Source organism: Eubalaena glacialis, chromosome 13, assembly GCF_028564815.1.
Source record: "Eubalaena glacialis isolate mEubGla1 chromosome 13, mEubGla1.1.hap2.+ XY, whole genome shotgun sequence".
In the NCBI taxonomy this organism is placed as follows: Eukaryota; Metazoa; Chordata; class Mammalia; order Artiodactyla; family Balaenidae; genus Eubalaena; species Eubalaena glacialis.
In genome coordinates, this window is record NC_083728.1 from 39,166,199 (window position 1) to 39,189,546 (window position 23,348).

The 23,348-nt window shown below is 42.4% G+C and overlaps 2 protein-coding genes and 1 pseudogene across 4 annotated transcripts in view; 1 reads left to right on the top strand and 2 right to left on the bottom strand.

Annotated features, from left to right (window-relative positions):
- Positions 1–4,336: 4,336 nt before the first annotated feature.
- LOC133104007 (EEF1A lysine methyltransferase 2-like) lies at positions 4,337–4,766 on the bottom strand (annotated as a pseudogene).
- A 5,908-nt stretch (positions 4,767–10,674) lies between these two features.
- Positions 10,675–21,847, bottom strand: TRMT6 (tRNA methyltransferase 6 non-catalytic subunit). Of its 3 annotated transcripts, XM_061208603.1 has the most exons (11): positions 21,564–21,847; positions 18,894–19,021; positions 17,325–17,434; positions 16,679–16,770; positions 16,465–16,548; positions 16,075–16,199; positions 14,953–15,311; positions 14,473–14,558; positions 13,717–13,819; positions 13,528–13,614; positions 10,675–12,206 (listed from the first exon to the last, which is right to left on the bottom strand). In XM_061208603.1, exons 1-11 carry the CDS (start codon positions 21,689–21,691, stop codon positions 11,997–11,999), a joined length of 1,512 nt encoding a protein of 503 aa, XP_061064586.1. In that variant the 5' UTR covers positions 21,692–21,847; the 3' UTR covers positions 10,675–11,996. The 3 variants fall into 3 exon arrangements, with proteins under 3 accessions (XP_061064586.1, XP_061064587.1, XP_061064588.1); XM_061208604.1 differs by lacking the exons at positions 17,325–17,434; positions 18,894–19,021 and having other exon boundaries at positions 21,564–21,651; XM_061208605.1 differs by lacking the exons at positions 17,325–17,434; positions 21,564–21,847 and having other exon boundaries at positions 18,894–18,942.
- A 204-nt stretch (positions 21,848–22,051) lies between these two features.
- MCM8 (minichromosome maintenance 8 homologous recombination repair factor) overlaps positions 22,052–23,348 on the top strand; it is a 49,500-nt gene continuing 48,203 nt past the window's right edge. The window contains exon 1 of the mRNA XM_061208232.1: positions 22,052–22,274. The gene's annotated coding sequence lies outside the window, so the exon portion shown is untranslated. The remainder of the gene's footprint in view (positions 22,275–23,348) is intronic.

Consider the following 23,348-nt stretch of genomic DNA (forward strand, 5'->3'; position numbering starts at 1 on the left):
CTGTGATAATTTAGCCAGATTCTTGTCAGGTTAACTCTTGGTGACATACTTCTCCAGGAGAGTGTCAGTTTATCATATGGAGAGCAAGCCAATGTGATGAATCAGTGTGATGAATCTGACAGAAAATTGTTCTAAATCTGGGCACACACACACTTCTAAAAGGCTGCTTATTGTCTCTCTAGGTATTTTTTCTGGCCATGGGATCACGACGGGCTGCTCGCAAAGGCGAGTGGGAAGTGCTGGGGGTCATGGCTGCTGGAGGCAGTCCTCGTGGGACAAGGAGTTAGGATACAAATATCGTTCCGGTTTCTGGGGGTTGCCATAACAAAGTACCACAAACTGGGTAGTTTAAAACAACAGAAATTTACTCTCTCACAGTTCTGGAGGCCAGAAGTTCAAAATTAAGGTGTTGGCAGGGCTACACTCCCTCCAAAGTCAGTAGAAGAATGTCCTTCCTGCCTCTTCCAGTTTCTGGTGGCCCCAGGTGTTCCTTGGCTTGTGGCAGCATCATTCCAATCTCTGCCTCCATCTTCTCATGACCGTCTTCTTTCTATGACCCTCTCCTCTTCACACAATGTTCTTTTTATAAAGATACCAGTCATGTTGGATTAAGGGCCCACCCTACTCCAGTATGAGTAATTACCTCTACATCAATCCTATTTCCAAATAAGGTCACATTTGGAGGAACTAGGGGTTGGAACTTCAACATATCTTTTTCTGGGGGCAAAATTCAACCCATAACAAACAGGCCAGCTCCCGCACCCCTCAGGTGGATTAACTCTGAGCCGCATATTCTATGCCTCCTAGAACTCCCCGGGGGATTGAGCCCCAGGTGCCACAGGTGGCCTGCTCTCTAGTGCACCCTTTATGGGCTCTCTTTACCTCCCTGTCCTGCTCCTACTGGTGACCCTACTGGTGTTTCCTGGGATCACCTCCCAGATAAACCGATTGTCCTCAACTTCTCATCTCAGGGATTGCTTCTGGGAAAGCCCAACCTAAGAAACCATTCAACGGCAAGCTCAAACTCGTCTTATGGTAAATAATGTAACCACACGTTGTAATACATTGCAGTTATAATCTCTTGTGTTACTGTGTCTTGACAGAAGATACTGGGAAATGCTTAACACGTTGTAATACATGCAATGCAATATGTCTCTCCCCTTCTCTACTGCAGTCCAGTAGAAAACAAAATCATTTCCTAAATAAAGAGAATTCAAGGGGCCCAAAATGAATAGGGATTTACTTACTGGATGAGAGAAACACTGCAATACATCAAATGCCAGCCTGGCAAGTCACACACACACACACACACACACACGGTAGGCACTGCTCATGAGGAGAAGCTGCTGGCAGATGGAGCACAGCTGTGCATGGTGCCCCAGGCTTGGAAATGGTTCACACAGCTTCCTCCTGGCCTACTGCCTGGTGAGGCCCTGTGCTCTAGCACAGCTTTTGTGCAGGCATGAATGACCTATCAAGGTTGCAGGAGACATCCAAGAGAATCCCACCTGAGCCGTGGTGCCCAGCAGAGTGCAGTTAGGACCTCTGGGTGCCACCATTTCTTTGAGGAGTCAAGGACTAACCGGGTCACTGTTTTTTCCCCCTTTAATCAAAATAATATATGTTGATGGCAAAACATTGAGTGAGTGTTATGAGTTGAATTGTGTGCCTCAAAATGATATGTTGAAGTCCTAACCCCTGGCACCTGTGAATGTGACCTTATTTGGAAACAGAGCTTCTGCAGATGCAATCTATAATAGTTACGATGGGGTCATTAGGGTGGGCCCATATCCAACATGAAGAGGGAAATTTAGATACAGACACATACAGAGAAGAATGCCATGTGAAGACAGACATACAGGGAAGAAGTCCATGTGAAGACAGTGGCAGAGACTGGAGTTATGCTGCCACCAGCCAAGAAATGCCTGGGGTCACCAGAAGCTGGAAGAGGCTAGGAAGGATTCCCCCCTAGAACTGTCAGGGGGAGTGTGGCCCTGCTGACACCTTGATTTGGAACTTCTGGCCTCTAGAATTGTGAAATAAATTTCTGTTTTAAGTCACCCAGGTGTGGTACTTTGTTAGGGCACCCTATGTACCTGATACAATGAGAAACAAATGGCCTCTGCCCCCCTCCTCCCAAATCCTTCTGCAGATGCAGCCATCTATAGTTACTTTGCAGTTTTTTTTCTTACTTGAGTATTTAATTGTCACAGTCTCTAATATTTTATCAAGTGATGGGACAGGAGGGGAGAAAGTGTCCTATCCTTACAAAATGAAAATACACAACATACCATTGTAACATAGTATAATTGGGAGATCTCAGGTACTAAATAATTAACTAAATGCAACAATTACTATTTTTAGATCAGGAGCTAGTCACTTGGACACATAACAGGCCTCAATGAGAAAGTAAAGACCAAAAGGAAGCGGGATGAGCCACGTGGACACCTGGGGAAGGACACTTCAGGCGGAGGGAACAGCAGGTGCAAAGGTCCTGAGACAGGAATGTGGTTGGCACGTTTGAAGAAGAACAAGCAGGCAGCATAGGGGACAGTCATAGGGGATGAGGGTAGAGAGGTGGAAGGGTCCAGATCATGCAGGGCTTTGTAGGTCCTGGTAAGGACTTTTGCTTTAGCTATTGGAGAGTTTTCTGGAGGACTGACATGATTTACTTTACATGATAAAAACACTGTGGCTGCTAGGTTGAGAGAAGGCTGTAGGGGAAGTGAGGGCAGAAACACAGAAACCAGCAAGGAGGCCACTGCAAAACATCCTGGTGGGTCATTGTGATGGCTTGGACCAGGGTGGTGGCACTGGGGGTGGGGAAAAGTAGTCACACTCAGGATCTGTTTTTGAGGCAGATGACAGGGAGGGCCGATGGATTTGGTGTGGCAGGAGGGAAAGAGAGGCATCAAGGATGATTCCAAGGTTTCAGTCCTGAGCAACTGGGAAGAAGGGAGGTGGGGAAGGTTGCAGGAGGGACTGGCTTAGAGGGGAGGTATGTGGAACTCAGGTTGGGATTTGTTAAGTTTGAGATGTGACTAGACACCCAGTGGAAGTGTTGAGTAGGGTGTATGGGCCTGGAGCTCAAGGAAGAGGGCAGCTAAAGACACAGTATGGGAGTCACCATCACAAAGATGGTGTATAAATCCTCAAAATGGGGTGAGATCACCTAGTGTTATACAAGTGAGCCAAAGATGGCCTCTGTATATCTGCTCCAAAGTTGTTTATTTCTTCACTGTAGGCTGAGAACTGTTAGCTCAAAAGCCTGTCAGTGCCAGACTCAAAATTTATACATCCATTCATTTTAAACATAGCCCAAAGGAGCACATTTTTGGACATTCAGGGCCCATCTGCTTTGCATACCTCTGCCAAACTATACTTAGCATCTGCTGGCCATTGATAAGATAGAGCCATGTGACTACAAGACAGACCTCAATCCTTATAAGCTGTGAGACTCCTGCCCCTTGGACCTCTCTCACTCAGTGACTCCCTGCCGTGCCGCTGAGCAGCATTACCTAGACACCAAAGGCACCACCCCGACTCCCCTCTCCCTGGGAGTTCTCTTGCCCTCCTCCCCGTGAGTAGCAACCCCCTTGGTGTAGCTTCTGGACAGATTCCTGCTATGAGGAACATCCCTCCCTCCCCACCCTTGCAAACCTGTCAGAGCATCATCATCACCCAATAAAAGTAGGTATGCGCTCCTGCCACCTCATGGTTCTTTTTCTTTTATCAGTTCCCAAATCCCTTGAACATCCTATACCCAGGCAGCAAGTATAGACAAAAAAAGGGAAGAGGTGCAGTTGCTGAGCCCTGGGGCACACTGATATTTTCCTAAACATTCATCTCAGAGATGAAGAGGAACCAGCAACAGAGATGGAGGAAAAAAGGCTAAAAAGGAAGCAGAGAACCAGGAGAGGAAAACTGTCACACGGAGAGGGGTCAGATGCTGCCAATAGGTTTAGAGGACTGAGAAAGAGCTTTGGATTTCACTTTACATCTTTTTTTTTCCTGTAAATTCACTTACTGCTTTAAAGTTTTTAACTGTTTCAGCAGTTACAGGAATTTTTTTTTTAAATCAGAAAGAAAAATATTTACATTTTAAATACAAAAGAAAAATTTTAATTATTGGTTTACCTCTAAAACCCAACCACTTACATGCTCATGATTGTTTTTTTTTTTTTTTTTTTTTTTTTTACTAACCTATTGTATCTATACAACGTGTGCATCCTGTGTGATTACTAAGCATTTATTTACCCTTGGATTTTCTGTGTCAGGTTTACTTTGTTGTGGAGTTTCTTTAAAAAAGCTAACTGAATTTGTCCAATAAAAAGTCTCACATTTTTTGGAAAACCAGTGATGCAACATTGTTTCCAGATCTGCCTCCAAAGCTGAACTTGGGTGTTGGTAGCTCTTTGAGAAGTTCAAATCCTTCACTGAATTCATTTAGCAATGATTCCTTGGTTAAATTATATTAGGTTATTAGAAAAAAGTCTTTCACTTTTCAACATTCTGGAAAGAGATTTCACATAATGCTTCACCTCCTCAATTGCATTGTTAGGATTAAGGCTTATGGCATCAATAGTCCCTTTGTCAATACTAGTATGAAATCGAGGCAGCTTTGCAGAAAGATTCAAAAAGTCTTCTACCTTCAACTTAAAAAACCTTCTTTCTCTATAATATTTCTGGAAAGCTGTATCAATTCCAGTAATGTTAGGGAAACCAAATTCTGCCATTTCCAGTTTCACTACCAAGTACTGAAGCATCCAGTAGAATCTTGTGTTTTTGCATCTACCTTAGTCGAACCATACCCTTTTCTCCAAATGAGATTAATCCTGTATCTCCATATTCTTGCAGAGTTTGCAGTTCTCTCACTGATAATAGCATCCCAGTGCTCTTGGGTCCCCAGCCGTTGGGACGAAGCCATCCCTTCTGGGACTGCCCCTCTGACTGTGCCTGGGGCCCCAGCGCCACTGCTCTGTTCGTTCCCACCACGCTCCGAAATGCTGCCCTCCTGTTCCATTCATCGCTTCACTTAAATCTGTGGTCACCACACTTTTCCTTAGAGGGCCAGATGGAACATATTTTAGGCTTCGAAGGCCATATGGTCTCTGTCACAACTATTCAGCTTGGCTATAGCAGAAAGCAGCCATGGACAGACAATACTTGAACAAATTAGCCTAGCCGTGTTCCAATAAAACTTCATTTATGGGCACTGCAATTTGAATTTCATGTAATTTTCACATATCACAAAATTCTTCTTCTTTTGCCTCCACCCCAACATTTAAAACCGGAAAAACCAGTTTTTAGCTTGAGGCCATACAAAAAAACTGGTGGTGCACCAGATTGGGTCTGTGGGTTGTGGCTTGCTGACACTTGGTTTAAAGCAGGCATATTCTTTCTTATTTTTGTCTCCTCTATTCCTTGAGTCTGTCGCCTTACAGCTACTTTGTATCACTCACAGGTGATGGAAAAGAAATGTGAGAGGCCACCTTACTTACACTTATTTGTTTGTGGAAAGTACTCCCAGAAGGCAAACGACTTTTCACTCTCACTTCCTCCGCCCTCTGGATTAATTTCTCTTTTTCCAAGTGTGCTGGTTTAGAATGATAACAACATACAACATATTGAGGCCACCCACATTTTGAAACAAGTTTTCTTTAGTACCTTGTTAACTTTCTGGCAATGTGAAAATGAAATGTCTAAATCTTTCCAGTCCTGTTTTAATATCTCATTTAAATGCCAGAAGCCCAGGTTACTAATGAAACTGTAAGAGGCAAAAATAAAAGGAGGGGGGAGTACATCACATTAATTTCCTATGCTTCAAAGATTTTGCACTTCCTCAGAAAGGGTCAAAAAACAGTGGGTGCCTAATAAATGTTAATGGGGGTAATTAACAGTTTATCAGTTGCTCTTCAGGTACTCACATTTCTTGCCATCTGACCTGTATTACATAAGGCCAAGAAAAATCTGTAATTTATTTTACAAAAATTGATACTAGCCCAGAGGCAACATTCTATTTCTAGTAAAGATATCAGATGTAATTGGATCCTTTCTAGCACTAATTAAATAGAGTCCAAAATCAGGACCATTTAGAACAACATGAATCAGATTTTTAGGTCATGCTTCTTAGTATTTACTATTGCTATTGTAATATTTACAATCAATGCTTTATTTTTTTTAATTAATTTTTATTGGAGTATAGTTGATTTACAATGTTGTGCCAGTTTCTGCTGCACACCAAAGTGAACCAGTCACACATATACATATAAGCCACTTTTTTTTAGATTCTTTTCCCATATAGGCCACCACACAGCACTGAGTAGAGTTCCCTGTGCCATAGAGTAGGTTCCTATTAGTCATCCACCTTCAATTCACTCCCCCTTGCCCTTTTCCCCCCTGGCAACCATGAGTTGGCCCCCTATGTCTGTGACTCTCTCTCTTGTCCTGCAAACAAGTTCACCTGTACCATTTTCTTAGCTTCCACATACAAGCAATATCATATGATATTTGTCTTTCTCTGTCTGATTTATTTCACTCAGCATGACAATCTCCAACAACAAATGCTTTAAAACAAAATGCACACGCCCTACTTTTTCTTCAAAAGTTTATACATATTAAAAAAGAATATATTTTTGGCTTTTCCATATATAACCAATAAATGAATGATTACCCATTAAGATCTGGTTCATATGAGGGAATTCCCTGGCGGTCCAGTGGTTAGGGATCCTAGCTTCCACTGCAGGGGGGGCCTGGGTTCGATTCCTGGTCGGGGAATTAAGATACCACAAGCCGTGCAGCGCGGCCAAAAAAAAGATCTGCTTCATATGAGAGAGGGGACCAAGATGGCAACATAGAAGGGTCCTGAACTTCCTCATCCCTCATTCAGATACACCAAATGTACAGCTACACACAGAGCAATCCCCTCTGAGAGAAATCCAGAAACTAGCTGAGTGATTCCTACACATCAGACAGATGAGAAAAGCCACATCAAATCCAGTAAGAGAGGCTGAGACACACTCTCCACTTCATCCTTGGCACGGCACTGTACAGTTGAAAGGGAAATGCCAAGCCCAACTCCCAGCCTCTCCCTGAGGAGCGCAGGGTTTGGACCACAACATAGCACCCCAACATTTAAGAGTCCCACTCAAGGAACGAACGGGCCTCCTACAGACCTAGCTCTGAAAGCCAGGCGGTTTAGGTCCATGAGACCCACAGGACTGTAGCAAACAAAGTAGCAGTTCTTAATGGCAACCAAACACTTGCTGCTGTGGCCACCCCCCAGGGCTCAGTGCAGAAGTAGCAGAGAACAACACCCATCTCCCAGCCTTTCCCTGAGGGTGTGACTACACACTTTACAAGGTGCTGCTTGAGCGCTAGGCTTCTAATTTAGCACACATTTAGGGACTGGCTGTGATCCAGGGCCACAGGAGTCTATGAGCACTTTCCCTAATTTCCACCTCTGGTTTGCCCCAACATTATCCGATTGCCAACCTCTCTGGAAGGAGCTTGTACACATGTCTGGCACCCCAGCTGCCACCCAAGGAATAGAACCCCAAATCTAATAGCCAATGAGAACTGCATTCACGAGTCCCACAGGACTTTAGCAAAGAAGTTTTTATATGGGTGCAGGAGCACCCCCGGCAGCTATACATCTGGGTTCAGTGTAGAGGGAGCAGGCAAAATTGCTCACCTCCCAGTTTCTCCCTGGAAAGGGCTTAACTACATACTTTCCCAGCTGCTGCCTGAGGATCCACTTCTAATCAGCCTGCATCTAGGTGTGACAGCAATCCTCCCCTTTGGGATATTGATGGGTCTTGGCACACCCTCAATTACTGGGAGCCACTAAGAACAAAGTCAGGGGTACTTAACAGCTTATCAGTTGCTCTTCAAGTAGCTTGGAGATCAGAAAGTCTTGAGAGACAACCAAGAGCTCAGACTGGGCTAATTGATGAGGTTTATCTCCTATATGAGACCATTCTGTCAAGACTGTGAGAGGTGGCTATTGTATGTAATGTGCAGGCACCAAGACTGAGAGGGAAGGAAAATAAACAGAGGAATATGTTCTAAACAAAAGAACAAGCAAAATCTCCAGAAACAGATCTTAATGAAAGAGATAAGTGATTTACCTGATAGAATTCAAAATAATGGTCATAAAGATGCCCACCAAGGTCAGGAGAGCAATTCATAAATAAAGTGAGAACTTCAAAACAGATAGAAAATGTAAGTACCAAACAGAATAATTGAATATTGAATAATACAATAACTAAACTGAAAAATTCGACAGAGGGGTTCATAGCAGGCATGATCAAACAGAAGAAAGGAACAATGAACTCAAAGACAGTCCAGTGGATTTCATCCAGTCAGAGCAACAAAAAGAAAAAAAGAATGAAAAAGAGTAAACATAGCTCAGGAGACCTGAGACACCATCAAGTGGACCAATATACACATTATAGAGGTCCCAGGAGAAGAGAGAGAGAAAGGAGCAGAAAGCTTATTCAAATAAATAATGGCTGAAAAGTTCCCTAACTTGGAGAAAAAAAAAACAGACATCCAGATAAAGGAAACTCAAAGAGTACCAAATAAGATGAACCTATACTGACACACACTATGATTAAATTGTCAAAAGTTAAAGGCAAGGAGAGAGACTTAAAAGCAACAAGAGAAAAGCAACTTGTTACCTACAAGAGAACCCCCATAAGACTACAAGTAGATTTTTCAGCAGAAACTTTACAGGCCAGAAACAAGTGGGATGATATATTCAAAGTGCTGAAAGAAAAAACTGCCAACCAAGAATACTATATGCAGCAAAGTTGTCCTTCAGAATTGAAGGATAGAATTTTCCAGACAAACAAAACCTGAAGTTTATCACCACTAGATCAGCCTTACAAGAAATGCTAAAGGGAGTTTTTCAAGCTGAAATGAAAGCTACTAATAAGCTATTTAGTAACATGAGAACATATGAAAGTATAAAATTCACTGACAAAGGTAAAATATATAGTTAAATTCAGAATATGCTAATATTGTAATAGTGGTGGGTAAATCACTTATAAAGACAAAAGTATTAAAAATAAGTGTAACTACAATAATTTATTAATGGACACACAACATGAAAAAGACAAAACATCAAAAATACAAAATGTAGGGGGAGTGTAAAAACGTAGACTTTTTGTATGTGAATATATATCCAAAGAAAATGAAATCAGTATCTTGAAGAGATATTTGCACTCCCGTGTTCACTGCAGCATTATTCACAATAGACAAAATATGGAAACAACCTAAGTGTCCACCAACAGATGAATGGATAAAGATGTGGCATATATATACAATGGAATATTATTCAGCCACGAGAAAGAGGGAAATCCTGCCACTTGTGACAACATGGATAGACTCTGAGGGCATTATGCTAAGTGAAATAAGCCAAAGACAAATACTGTATGATGTCACTTATATGTGGAATCTAAAAAAATCAAACTCATAGAAACAAAGTAAAATGGTGATTGCTAGGGGCTGGGGGGTGGGGGAAATGGGGAGATACTGGTCACAAGGCACAAACTTTCAGTTATAAGATGAATACATTCCAGCGATTTAATGTAGAGCATAGTGATTATAATTAACCATAATTATATACTTGAAAGTTGCTAAGAGAGTACATTTTTAATGTTCTCGCCCCCAACCCAAATGGTATGTCACAGGTGGAGGTGTTAGCTAATGCTATGGTGGTAATTAATTCTGCAATATATAACTGCATCAAATCAACACACTGAATACCTTAAATTTACACAATGTTATATGTCAATTACAACTCAATAAAACTTCATACAATTTTAATGTACCTCTATGCTAAAAAATCTTCTAACTGGCACCTCTGTATATTTCCAAGTACCCTAATCCAATGGAGAAGTAAGATGGACATTACATAATGATTTTGTCTTTACTTTTTGATGGCCACTCATTAAAGTGCTATTTCACATAGCTCTCCTGGTGACTGGATGTCTAGTAGTCATAGAATTACCCACTCATCTGCTCCAAAGGTGGATGTCCACTTTATAAACAAGACACTCTTGACGTGTGTGTATACACAGAAGTGTTTCTCAAGGAGTGGGTCCCGGTCCAGCAGCACTAGTGTCACCTGGAAACTTAGAAATGCAAATTTCCTGCCCCATCGCAGACTTAATACTTAGAAACTCAGTGGAGCCCAGCAATCTGTGTTTTAATAAGCCCCCCAGGGGATTCTGGTGCACACTAAATTTTCAAACCACTGAATTAAATCATCAGTACTCAAAGATGAAGTAAATTCCATGAATGAGAAAACATAACAAGTAAAGGTTAACTCTGAGTTAACCTGGTGCAAAAGTCCACAAGTCAACTCCAGGGGCAGCTATATGGGCACACAGGGCCTTGGCAGTGCAGACCCCCACACTGAATGGAATGAGATGGGACTTGAAAACTGGTTGAGTTTCAAGTAGGAGATGGTTCTAACAACAGTGACCAGTGGAGACCAGCCACTACTGAATCTAGTCTGCGCATATATTGTGTTCTCTTTGACCAAACTTGACTGGTTGCATGTTGAGTGACAACTGTTTGCAAGGACATGTTCAGTGACGTGCCAATCCAGGCATGTTTTCTTACAAAGACCATGTGTCACAATCAGCTGAAAGCCAATGAATGCGGCATCACTGACAGCATCATTCATGTAAGTCAGACGGATCATAGTAGGAAATGTTTTTATTCTTTAAAAGCAATTGTTTTAAGAAAAAGGAATCAGAACTGTAGTTGTTGGTAATCACACTGGTCATTTTTAGAATAGTACATGCTATTAGGAAAAAGCAATTTCTTTTTTTTCTTCTGAGATGCTCCTTGCTGGATGATCTGCATCTATTCTATAACAACATGAACAATACACACGATGAGCATGTTTAGTGAGCAAGACTCAGACTCTCAATGGGCAAGAGCCGTGGTTTCCTCTAAACACTTTTCTTGGCTGCAGATGACCAAATAATTTAATTACACTGTTTCAGAGCTTAGAAAGGCTAACCACCTAGTCATGCCAGAGCTCAACAAACCAGCATTAATAATCACCAAAAAAAGGCACTTTAAAATACATTTGACAAGGAGTGACACTAATGCTGTGAGGACTGGTCTAAGCCCTGCACTAAACTTTGTTACAGTTCATATGGACAGTGTGTTCTCTCTGTCTCCATGTGGATGTGTGTGCACATATAAATATATGTATGTATGCGCATATACCAATATCCATATACATGTATCTATCTATCTCCATAAGTCTCTGGGGAGGGAAGAAACCATTTCTGTTTCCTTTAATAGTACACAAAAATTCTAGTCACTTTATTTGGAACAAAGAATGAGAGGACTGGCAAATTAATTCAAAAAAGTACCCTACAACACCTTTCTACTGACAAAAACAGCAGTAAAATAAATACTCAGAGCTTTTCTAGGTCATCAACTACTAAAATAATAAAATATAAAATTTTTAAAAGTTTATTCCACTGGAGGGAAAAGGGTGGACATTTTTGGTACTGTAAGTCTCACACACATTCATATTGCTTAGGTTGAAGAGAACATAATGAACAGAGGAAAGTTCTTCCACAAATTCCTTCGTTTCAGTACTCAAGTTTCACTGATGGTGTGTTATTCCACTTGGCTTAACATATAAACAAAGTTTTGTATAAATATATTTCTTTGATCTCTAAATTCTCAAGATATTTGCGCAGAGCACTAAAAGTACTTAAGAGGACTTTTGTGAAATAAACACAATTGGCCATATACCAGTCTACTGCTTACCACCAGGCTTGGGTATTCTGGCTCGAGGTTTTGACAGACAGAACCAATCTGTGTCAGAGGTGGACAAAAGGCTTACTTGTCCTTCCCACGAACAGGGGTATAGACATGTTCTCATTCTTAGGATATGAAAACACAATTAGTAATGGCATTTAAAGTTTACTTACTAACTGCATAATGTCTGAGAACAAAAATCAGAGCAATTTTTGAAAGGTTGAGTCAGACTCTGGGCACTTCCGTTTTTTAGCTGCTGGCTCTTCAGTCTTGTGTGATTCTAAAGTGCTGGTGCTGGATTTGAGACTGGGATCTGCTTTAAGGTTGTCCATGGCAACAGTGAAGCCTGAGAGAAGGTACCCCCCACCTCCACTCATCAGTAGTTTGGGATGACTTCGATCTGGCAAAACCTAATTAAGACAGAAAGACAGACATTCATGTTTTCCTAAGCAGATAAAGCCATGTTAACAATACACATGCCAGAAATGAGAATTTAAACGACACAGATTCGCCTGAAGAGAGACCAATTTAATCAGACCAATTCCTAAGGAGGTCCATCTTTCACATGACAGTGCAGATAAAAGCGTAGAAATTGGTTTAAGTGATTTTCTTTTGAAATATAAAACTGAAACCATTTCTCTTAAACCTGAAGCCAGTTTCTGGTGGTGAAAGGGCAACTGGTTTGTGTAGTGCTCTGGGCCTGGTTTTCTCCCTCTTTCTTCATGGTCAACAGTGGAGCTGGGTCCATGGAGAAGTAGCTACTGGACATACACCCAGAGCCTTCCTTCTCCAACACTCCATTAATTCTGTCAAAAATTCTTCTCTCCTGTTCCCAGAGCTAAATAAGATGACTACCATGAAGTACAGGGTTTCCCAGGTCTGCAGAGTGTCCTGGATTAAGTAAGATGTCCAGGAAGCAGGGCAGTGCCTGTGACAGCCATGGAGGTGCACCCCCAGATCTCTAAGAGGGAACTGGCTGTGAGCTGAAGCAACAGAAAGCCTCTAGCTGCTGCTTCTTTGAGATTCACACCCAGGGAGGCTATTCCAAGTTGATAACTGAGCATGGGTACCACAACTGGACCATTTCTGTCCAACACAGGACTCCTTTAATGGGCAATTTTTGCTCTGGGGTTCCTCGTCATCCTGGCTGAGACTTTCTCGGAGCAGCACTGCATGCCCTTCCTCCCCTCCCCTCCTTCCTCCCACTTGTCACAGGCATCAGACCTGTATCACGGTCTGACAGCTCTCCCTGCCTAATCCCGCTCCCTCTTGTCTTATCTTTCACAGGCATTTCTCTTACACTTTTAATTCTATCTTCGCATATACATTCCAGAGGACCTGAACTGACACGGAGCCCACCAGGAACTCTCGAACACTTGCTGCAAAGACATCCCAGCAGAAAGGAAAGGGTCACTTTCTTGTCAGCCTAGGGATTTTGTTATTATCAGTTATTCCCTCTACAGTGATCTCAAGGCCTTGGGGAAACACGAACCACAGTCGTTTGCATTTTAAATGTCTCTGGACTCAGGTATCTAAGTAATAGACCATGACGTGAAAAAAGAAAAAAGGGTCAGGAAAGGTCAGGGCACTTTCTCAGTCTCACTGAGTTACAGACGTGAGACTCTTTCATCTCTATAGATAGAAACAGCTATTTAACAGCTTCTGGCACTACTGTGCAGAGCCAGCGACCCAGGAGAGCAGCTCTCAGGGACTGGCTGTGAGAACACATACCTGGTAATTTCTGAGCCAGGTTTCAGACAGCCTGAGATTGATGACCCCTCCTCTTTCCCGCAGTTTTGTGTAGCATTCCAACAGAGGCTAAAGGCATAAACAGAGTTCTGTTAATAATTATTTTGAGGGTGCAGTTTGAGAATCAACATTCAGATGCAAGAATTCCTGTCCACTCTGTTTCAGTATTACCTCTTTATATTGACAGTAGACCACGAACGGCCTTGAAGGAGCCACAAAGTCCAGCAAAGACAGCAGCAGTGGAGTGGGATGGAAACGACTAGCTACAATTAAACTGCAAGGAAAATGTTAGACAAATTATTTCTCTATGTCCCCAAAGCAGAGCATAGGTTTTAAAATGCATTTAAAATATCACGTATTTATTTGCATGACTCACACAAGGAAGCACTTTAAATACAACATTCTAGAGATTCCAACAATAAAATCACGAGCTATTACTTTCTAGGAAACACAAACTGGATTATAAACTCCCATGGTGCTTGGTAACTCTAAGTGGCCAACTTGGAGTTGGCAACTCTAATGACAGTCTTGATTTAAAAAAAAAAAAATCTGGAAGCAAATCCAACATTGTAATACTGGCTTTGCAGATACCTGAATCTGCCTTTCCTGTCAGGTTTTCCTTAGCCCATGCCCTTAGGCAGTATCACATCAACTGGAATGCCCCCCAACCTGCACCTAGCGGGACTACACAGCCCAATCTGATGTGCCATCATTGGAGAAATTTCAATTTCTTCTAAAACTCTGAAACCAGCATAATCAATTTCCCATCTCTGCCAGATGCAGCCTCCTTTCTTTAAAAACCCAAGACAGAATCATCATGTTTGCCCTCACTACAACCAGAAGAGACAAGCAGACAGAGAATGCTAATCTGCTCGAAGCAGAGCCCACGAGCACCAAGATGTCGCCTGTGTTCTTTCATCAACACACCCGTCGGCGTTTCTTTCACTCAGCAGAGCAGCAGCCTCTAAATGTCTTTTCTTCTGCTCTTCTTGTCTCCTCTGCTTTTCCTGAATCTTCAAGAAGAAAAATAAGATACCAACATACTGAGGTCATTCAGTCGGGTTTATGGAAACACTGGTCTGTCAAAACATTTTAACAATATTTATCAACTTGGACTAAGGCAACAGAAGGAGATCATTTATAAGGAAGCTGAAAACACATAAGAGAGCCCTTTGGTTATAAAACCACCATGCAGCCACCTATACAATACTTCTGTATCCTAAAGCTCCATCCCAAAGATTAAATCACACGTGTGTACACTCACACACACTTTTTCTCTGTCTGTTTTGACATTTGTTATCTTGGGAGCTGATGCTCCAAAGCCAAATCAAATCTCAGGGCTTACATGAAGTTAAATGAAGCCCTGAGGAAGATATTGAGGGTAGTGGGAACTCTTAACATTCTTACATAATCCTTTTTGCTTCCTCTCTCTTTAGGCTCCTTATAGTCTGGATCTTGAGAGACAATTTCCATTGTTTCTTGTTCTTCTGGGTGATTGCTCTCTGGGGCCTCTGGCATGCTGTCTTCGTTCTCTTGTTCTGAAGTCTGTTTTTCCTCCAGTGTGCCATTACTTTCTTCAACCGAAGCACTGTCTTTTGGCTCTGAAGATAACATGTCAGCAGAAAATGTTCCATTTAAGAGACTGTCCACTTGGTTGAGGGGGAATTCATAAAGACCACTGAGGAAAGATTTTGGAAATCCAAAACATGCTGTTGCTGCCCGAACAGGTCCACCTCCAGGGTACAGCTGAATAATGGAGCCAAAACCTGAACAGACAAAAGAAACAAATATCTGCTCAATGGAGGCGGCTCTAGACTATGCAACCCTCGGGGTACTCCACAGTAAGGAGACTGAAGGTCTCTCTGCTTTACACTGTTCAGGGGTTGAAGGTGATGCAGCTCCTCTGGGGGTCCATCTGGAGTCCATGCGTATTCCCAATGGGGGTAACATAATTCCAAACAGGTACACAGGAAGTCTTAAAGAAGTGTACCCCCCTTGACACTACAGGAAAACCCTGTGATCATACAAATTTTGTACGTCACATGATTGGTGACTGGTTCTCAGCATCCCCCAAGTCCAATCTTTAAACAGGGCAGTTAAAAGTTATCTTCAACGGGGTCATAAAAAGGGCAGACAAATCAGGCTGTGTTTTACTCTTCTAGTACAGAATACATCCCTAGTATTCTTCCCACCCTATACTCTCAATTCAGGCCAATAAAATGAGCACCAGCTATCCAAGAGTTTAACTGAAATCACGGTCCTGGAGGTCCTAGCCGGTCACAGGCTTCAGAACCATCCCCACTGACACAGAAGCTGGAAAGGACACTGCGTCGGGAGTGCCAGCACAGCTCAGGCTGGGAGATGTGGGCTACAGAGGAAGGTCCCAGAGACTGGAGCTGTGCAGGCACACCCAAGTTATTTCATTCGCTTCCAGTAACTCAACCTCACTTTCCATGAGTTTGAATATTTTAGACCCCTTGACTCAAATCATGGTAGGGTTTTAATGAACTTGAAAACGTTAAATCTTACCTCCCATTCGTTCCATCATTGCACCCAGCACCAAGCCCGCACATGTTTCCATCACAATCATTTTATTGCCAGCACGGATATTTCCCAACGTCAGCATCTGGGCTAGTGTATCATATCTCATGTGGCTAAGGAAAAAAAATGATTCATTCATTTATAGCTAAGCAAAGTCTGCTATTTTAATCATAATTTTTCAAGTTTTGTTTGTTTCATAAAAATGATGTTGATAAGATTATTGATTGCTTTGGAGGCAATAGTAAAAAAGGACTTACAATTTATGAAGTAGGAGGACACTTTATGCAGATGAGCAAGATTTTCATTTTACTTAAAATCATGACTTTCTTAAAGATATACTTTCCCCCAATTATACTTTTGAAAGGAAACAAAGCGTACTTAATTTTTCCAGGTTCTCTTGCATAATACATAACTGAAAGAATGCGGGTGGATGGCTTCACAACAGTAATCATGGCTTCATATCTGGGGGAAGGAAAAACAGAACATCAATTTTAAAAAGCTAGTTTAAAAATATTTTATTTTTAATAATATATTTTATAAATCTATAAAAAGATTTTATATTTTCATCCTTTTAAAAACAAAAATTACTTACTTCTTTTTCTTCTTTTTTATATATTTATCTTGAGCAAATTCTGTCTTGTCTCGGAATGTTGTACTATTTTCAATTAATTGCTGAACTATTTCCTATAAGAAAAGGAGCAAGCAGATTTCCTGAAACTTTATTTTCACAGCACAGATAACTTCAAAGGTTTCTTACCCCAGAATGTATCCAAAGGTCTGATTCTCCAGGCCCTTTTCCACAGAAGTCCAAATGGGTGAACTTTGTATTTTTATACTCTATCTAGAATTTGTATTAAAATGTAAGTACTTTAAACTCCATTTAAATCAAAGTAAAAGAACAGACATATACAATATAAAGGGAGAAAAGAGGTAAAGAAAACTGTCAGTCCTGAAGACACTGGCTGAAAACATTAATGAAAATGAACAAAGTTAAGCTCTGAGATGCACTAAATTATCAAATTCCCTTTTGCTAACACTATTAGTAATGTCATTCACTTACATTCCTGCCTATAAGAAACAAAATCTTTGATATACTGAATTGCAATATACACTTCAAGCTATTTTTAACAGAAGTGTACAGTATTTTTACATTTTACCTTAGGAGAAGTCTGCTTTAAAATGCAAGCAATTTCCTAAATACCAAATGAAAACAAAACAAAAAATCCTTTGAATTTTACCTCGCCTTTAATGCCTTTGTCCTTTAAAGCTTTTATGTCATCTTGAGTAAGTTTCTGAGATTTCCCATCATCAATTATATTTCGATTATCAGTGCCCGCTTCTTTGGTCTCTAAGGAAGAAAATTGCTCTATGACATGTATGATCTGAAATTATTTAAAAATCTTTCCTATTCTAAGTTCGTATCCACATCCAGCCCATCAGCTACTTAAATCTGGCCTTCCAGTTCCACTGCCCCCACCCCAATCCACTATCCTTTCTTGTCACAACTACTCCAAGCCACTCACTCATATTCTTGTTCCCGCTCTTGTCCCCTTACAATCTACCTGACACCAAAGTTCTCTTTTTAAAATGCAAATTGGCTCATCTATTCCAACGCACAAAACCACAGTGGCTTCCAGTAACAATTCAAAGATGACCTGCAAGGTTGTATATGACCTGGCCCCTGGCTACCTTTCCAGGGCTCATTTCTCAACCCCTGTACTCAGCCAGATTGCCCTTCTTTCTGTTCCTTAGACACAGCAGCATGGTCTCAATGCGGGGCTTTGGCACTTGCTGCTCCCTCTGTCTGGAATGCTCTTGTGACATCTCCAAGTGGGTGGATCCTTTCCATCACTCAGGGCTGAGCTCACCATCTCAGCCAAGTTTCACATCTTTCAATCAGCCTTCAGTACACCTCCCTGCTCTATCATCTGCACAGCACACATCACCATCTGAAATTATGCTGTTTGCTTATTTTTGGTGTTCCCCACTGCTAAATAAATTTTATGGGATAGTCTATCTAAGGAACTGCTGAAATTGCACTGCTTAATCATGTCTGGAACATATCTGGTGCTTAATAAAAACATGAATGTTGATTTAAAAGTATTTAATAAACTGGTTTGAACCAGAACTTCAATAGTGTTTTAATTATTTAATTTTAATAATTAAGTATTTTATTAACAAAATATTTAAGCACATTTATTTTGATAAAAATTTAAGTATTTAATTTTAATTAACAATAATACTAAAACTATGGGGTCGTTACTCTAACAGGCAAGGCACTGTTAAGAACTTCCTATGTGTCATATGATTGAACACTCACTACAGCTTGGGCATTAAACATGTTTATGGCCCTATTTTACTGATGAGAATATAAAACTTAGAGAAACCAAATAACTAGGTCAAGGTTACAAAGTAAGTGATGAAGCTGGAACTTAAACTTAGTCAGTTGAATTCAAAGCCAGACCTCTTATCCTTACCCTATATGCTAACTACCTCAAGAGCTGGTAACTTCTATACACCAACAGGGCTCCACACCCACTTACAATGAAGCTACAAGGATTCATGGCATCAAATACCTGGCCCAAGGTCGAAGAGCTGGTTAATGATGGGCAGGAGCCAGAACCCAGGTATCTCAAAGCCAAAGGTAGACCCTAATTCATTCCACCAAGCTACAGTTCTTAGATTATGAGTTTAGATTTCTTTGGGGACAGCCTGGGCTAGCATTCTAGAATTAATTCAAGTTGACAGGTTTCTGAGTAGCCAGCTCGAGAGCATCTATTTCATACATCCTAAGTAGTACAGTGCACCTGAAGTAGGCTCTTCCTTCTTCTTCTTAGGCTGAAGACTTCCTCCACTGGTCACTTCAAATGTGGTTCCATAACTATGGCCAATGACGTTATCCAGATAGAACCACTGTTTTTCAAAAGTTACTTTTCTGGGGAAGAAATGCAATCAATTAGCTGAATCTCATTTGTATTCAGTACAGGAAAGATTTGCTCAATCTAGGTTATTTCATAATCAGTCTCCCTAAAGGATGATCAGCAGCATTATCTCTGACCATGAACCGACAAATGAACTAGAGAGGATTGGGTTGGGGCCAGAAACACAAAACACTGCACAAAATTAATAAAGAAGCCACAAAAACACTGAATTTGGAATGAGAAACAAAGACAGAAGACATTCCTCTTCTGAGGCATTGGTCTGGCTCCAATTTGCACTGTCTGACAGGATGTCCAAACTCGCAGACTTTGGATTTCCTGAGTAGCAAGATTGCCGTGCCACTGAGACACACACTGTGACGCCTCTTGTAACTTACACAAGAAAATCTCAAAACTGAACAATCATTGGGATGACAGGGATTTAACAAATTCCCTGGCCTAACTGGCCATTTTCTTTGAAAATCATCCAGGAAAAGCAAATGATATATACATATGAACATTACTGACAATCTACACATTTGTAAACAGTGCCTAACACTGATGAGGCTCTACTGAGGCCCAGGCAATCTTAGCTTTTCCCATTACACAGATTTTTATCTTCTTACAATTTAAAAGGGAAATCCCACAAAAACAAAAAACTTTCCTTTCAAAAGACAAAAACTAACACCCACTGAGTGTCGATCAGGGGTTAGGTAGTATGTGCCAGGTGTTTCATACTTTTTGATTTAATTCTCAATTATGTAATCCTGGGACACAGCTCTTTCCAGATGAGCAAACTTGAAACTGAGGGAAAAGTGTCTTGCCCAAGACTCAGTTACACAGTAGGAGCTGGGATTCAAATCCAAGTCTGCCTGACCTAAAAGCCTGGTTCTTTCCACTGCACCACACGGTCTATCCAGCAAAGAACAAATGGATCTCGGGAAGCCCTGCTTAGCTTCAGGACATGACCCATATCAACAGAACTCTGAATTCTGAAAGATGTACACTGGTTAACTTTATTTATGCCCCATCCTACACCTTCTCTTTCTTTCTCTGTGCCCCAAGAGGCCGACCATGACAGAATGCACAGACCACATCACACAGGCTCCCTTGCTGAAGGCTTCCCACAGTTCTAGACCCTTGGATGCATCACCAGTCTCTACTGGTTCTCTGAACCTTGTCACATCTCTGTATGTGTATGTGTCACATCTTCATTAAGTCTCCTTACTTGAACCACCTGAGTGAATTTCTCCAAGATCCTAAGTATCCAGACAGGGCCAATTCTTGCTCTTTCCCGGGTCCTCAGTGATTAACACATAACAGACACTCTAAATATTTGCTGACATGAATCCCCTCAGAGAAGCTGAAACTCAGCTCAGCCCAGATGTGTACCCTCCCCCGCCTCATCCTTTGAGTAGCCCAGTGCTAGCGAAACACTGTGTCTGAGCTGGGTTGGGTTTACCCTCTGGCAGCTGGTCTGATATGCAAAGAAGGGTGTGTCACTCAAACTGATTGGCCTGACAGGAGGTCACTGCCCTAGTCAGGAAAGTGGGACCCAGTCAGAAGGACATGGAGCCACACCTTCCCTGGGGAAGAGGGGGATGTGCAGAGTCTGCTCACAGAGGCAGGATTGCTTCTGCTCAACCAGATGAGTGCAGCCCCGAGGAAAGAGTGAAGGGAGAGTCTGACCTGGGATGTAGTTGAGCTCAAAGAGTCATTTTCTAAACAAAATGGAAACTAATGTTATGGCTTCTGCCAAGAAAACTGTTGAAAAGTGTTTCAAAATAAATGTCTAAAGAATACTTTTCAGAAATAAAGATGTTACTGTCTGTCTCCTTGGGAACGAAAAGCTCTTATCTAAAAGAGCACATTTGTAAGAAGCACACTCAAACAACCACATCTCACAATAAAGCAACTTAAAAGGACAATCGGAGAAGGAAAAACCAAAGGTTCACCTGCACATGGAATCGTTCATCGAACGTATAACCTAAGGACTTTGCTGCACTGCTATACTTCAATTAAAAAGCTTAAATAATTAGTATTAGCACTTTACACATTTCTAATCAGAAATTCTGAAAAGAAAAAAGCACTGGTTTCAAGAATACAAAATAAATTTGTGATGAGGGGGGTCTGGGAGGCAAGAATGAGACTAGAGGGTGAAGGGTGGGTTCTGTGAGAAGACAGGAGAGAAGAACTCAAAACCTGGGGAAAGAACCCCAGGACAGGGGGTGGGGTGGGGGCCTGGAGAGAGGGGCGGAGCACCTGAGGGCCAAGAATGGGAAAAGGACCGTGGAAAGAGTAAGTGAGATGCTTAAGATAGAGGGCCAGTATGAGATCACGGAGGGGGGTTCTGTAGGAAGACAGAGGAGTGAGGGAGATCTCGAGGGCCAAGGATGGCGTTCTGGAGGCAAAGGCCTCTGTGGGAAGATCCGAGAGGAGATGACGAGAGAGAGCATTGGGAATCCAGAATGGATTGGGAATCCAAGAATGGAACCCTGGAGGGAGAGGGTGTCCAGAAGATGGGGGCGGAGAACCCCTAAGGCCAGCGACCTGACTTACTTTCTCCGCTGGACTTGCACTGCTTTAAACACATCTTCCCGTTTCAGCACCACGAAGTCGCCGTCGCGGATGCGGTGGTCCCCGGGATGCGGTGGCCGTGGGCCCGGTTGCTCCTCAGAGCCCTCCATGACGCTCAGCCGGTGTCCAAGCTCCGCAGCGTCTCTCCAGTTCCCCGCGCTCTGCCCCTGGCCCTGGGCTGTAGCCGCTAGCAGCCTCACCTCCCACAAACCAAGAAGACTCAAAGCCCTCCGACCGGCACCGCCCCCACGTGCTGCCCGCCGCTTCCGCTTTCTGGTAAGAACCTCAGGACAGCTTCCGGGAGCCTCAAGGCTTCCGTCAGGCCGATCTCCTTGATTGGCTGCCCTCCGTCACGCCCCTCCGGTCTCGCCGCAGCTTCGGGCGGAAGTTGCGTCACGGAAGCGCCAAAAAAGAACTTGGAAAACTGGGCTTTGGTTAGCCGTGCTGTTGTGGCGCCCTGGTCTAGACATTTTCCGGCTACCCTGTGCGGCCTCGGTGGAGAAGCTGAGGTCCCCAAGCCGCTCCTACAGACGAGCCTCGATCCCGCGCGGGGACGTCAGGAGAGCTGAGGGTGAAGAGTCTGCGGGGCTTGGGCAGGGTCACCTGAGGAGCTCGGACCGCGGAGTCTCCTCTCCGCCCCGTCGTGCTTCCCCCCATGAACTAAGAGAGTTTTGGGACCTCCATCTTTTGCAAGTAAGAACTTAGTCTTGAGGAGACGTAAATGAAGTGGGGTATTTAACCAAGCATAGAAGCCCGACGGGTGGCTTTTACCCATTCTCCAGTCCTACCTCTTGCATTTATGTTGGAATTTTTACTAGTTGTTTTCACCATATTACCTCGTTTGAAAAAGATACGGCACGTAGCATTGTCGAAGGAGCACTTCAGCTTGGGAATGTGGAGACGAAGTTAGAGCTCAGTACTGTCAACAGACAACTTTGATCTTGATCAGTTCGCTTAATTTCTCTGGTCTTCAGTTTCTTAACGTATGGTGTGGTCTAGATGATTATCAAAGCCCTGTTAGTGCCCATAACATGAACTTGTTATTAACTTATTTACTAATTTAAATCTCTTTAAATAAAGATGCGGATACTCTGTCTTGTAATGAATTGCACTACAGTCTATGGATATATTCTTATTTATTTTTATCTTTAGGATATGAACTATTTTCTTTTATTGAGGTATAGTTTATTTATAATGTTATGTTAGTTCCAGGTGTACAACATAGTGATTCGATTTTTATAGATTATACTTCATTTAAATTTTTTTGGGGGGGCTGTGTCGGGTCTTAGTTGCGGTGCGAGGGCTCTTCGTTGTGGTGCGCAGGCTTCTCTCTAGTTGTGGCGTGCGTGTTTTCTCTTCTTTTCAGTTGTGGCGCGCGGGTTCCAGAGCGTGTGGGCTGTGTAGTTTGTGGCATGCAGGCTCTAGTTGAGGTGCGCGAGCTCAGTAGTTGTGGCGTGGGGGCTTAGTTGCCCCGCGCCATGTGGAATCTTTGTTCCCTGACCAGGGGTCGAACCCGCGTCCCCTGCCTTGGAAGGCAGATTCTTTACCACTGGGCCACCAGGGAAGTCCCTATTTTTAATTTCTTGAGGAAGCTCCACCTGTTTTCCATACTGGCTGCACCAATTTACATTCCCACCAACAGTGTACTAGGGTTCCCTTTTCTCCACATCCTCCCCTACATTTATTATTTGTTGTGTTTTTGACGATAGCCATTATGACAGGTGTGAGGTGATATCTCATTGTGGTTTTGATTTGCATTTCTCTGAT

Bases quoted from the DNA above. Each gene is read 5' to 3' on its own strand.
- TRMT6 (XM_061208603.1), bottom strand. From the start codon at position 21,691: ATGGAGGGCTCTGAGGAGCAACCGGGCCCACGGCCACCGCATCCCGGG. The intron at 14,559-14,952 runs GTAAGAATGTTA...TTCTTCTTGAAG, and splicing joins GAGGAAGCAAAAAGGATTAT to ATTCAGGAAAAGCAGAGGAG. The intron at 13,615-13,716 runs GTAATACTGAAA...TTATGCCTTTAG, and splicing joins TCTACTGTCAATATAAAGAG to CCTCTGTTGGAATGCTACAC.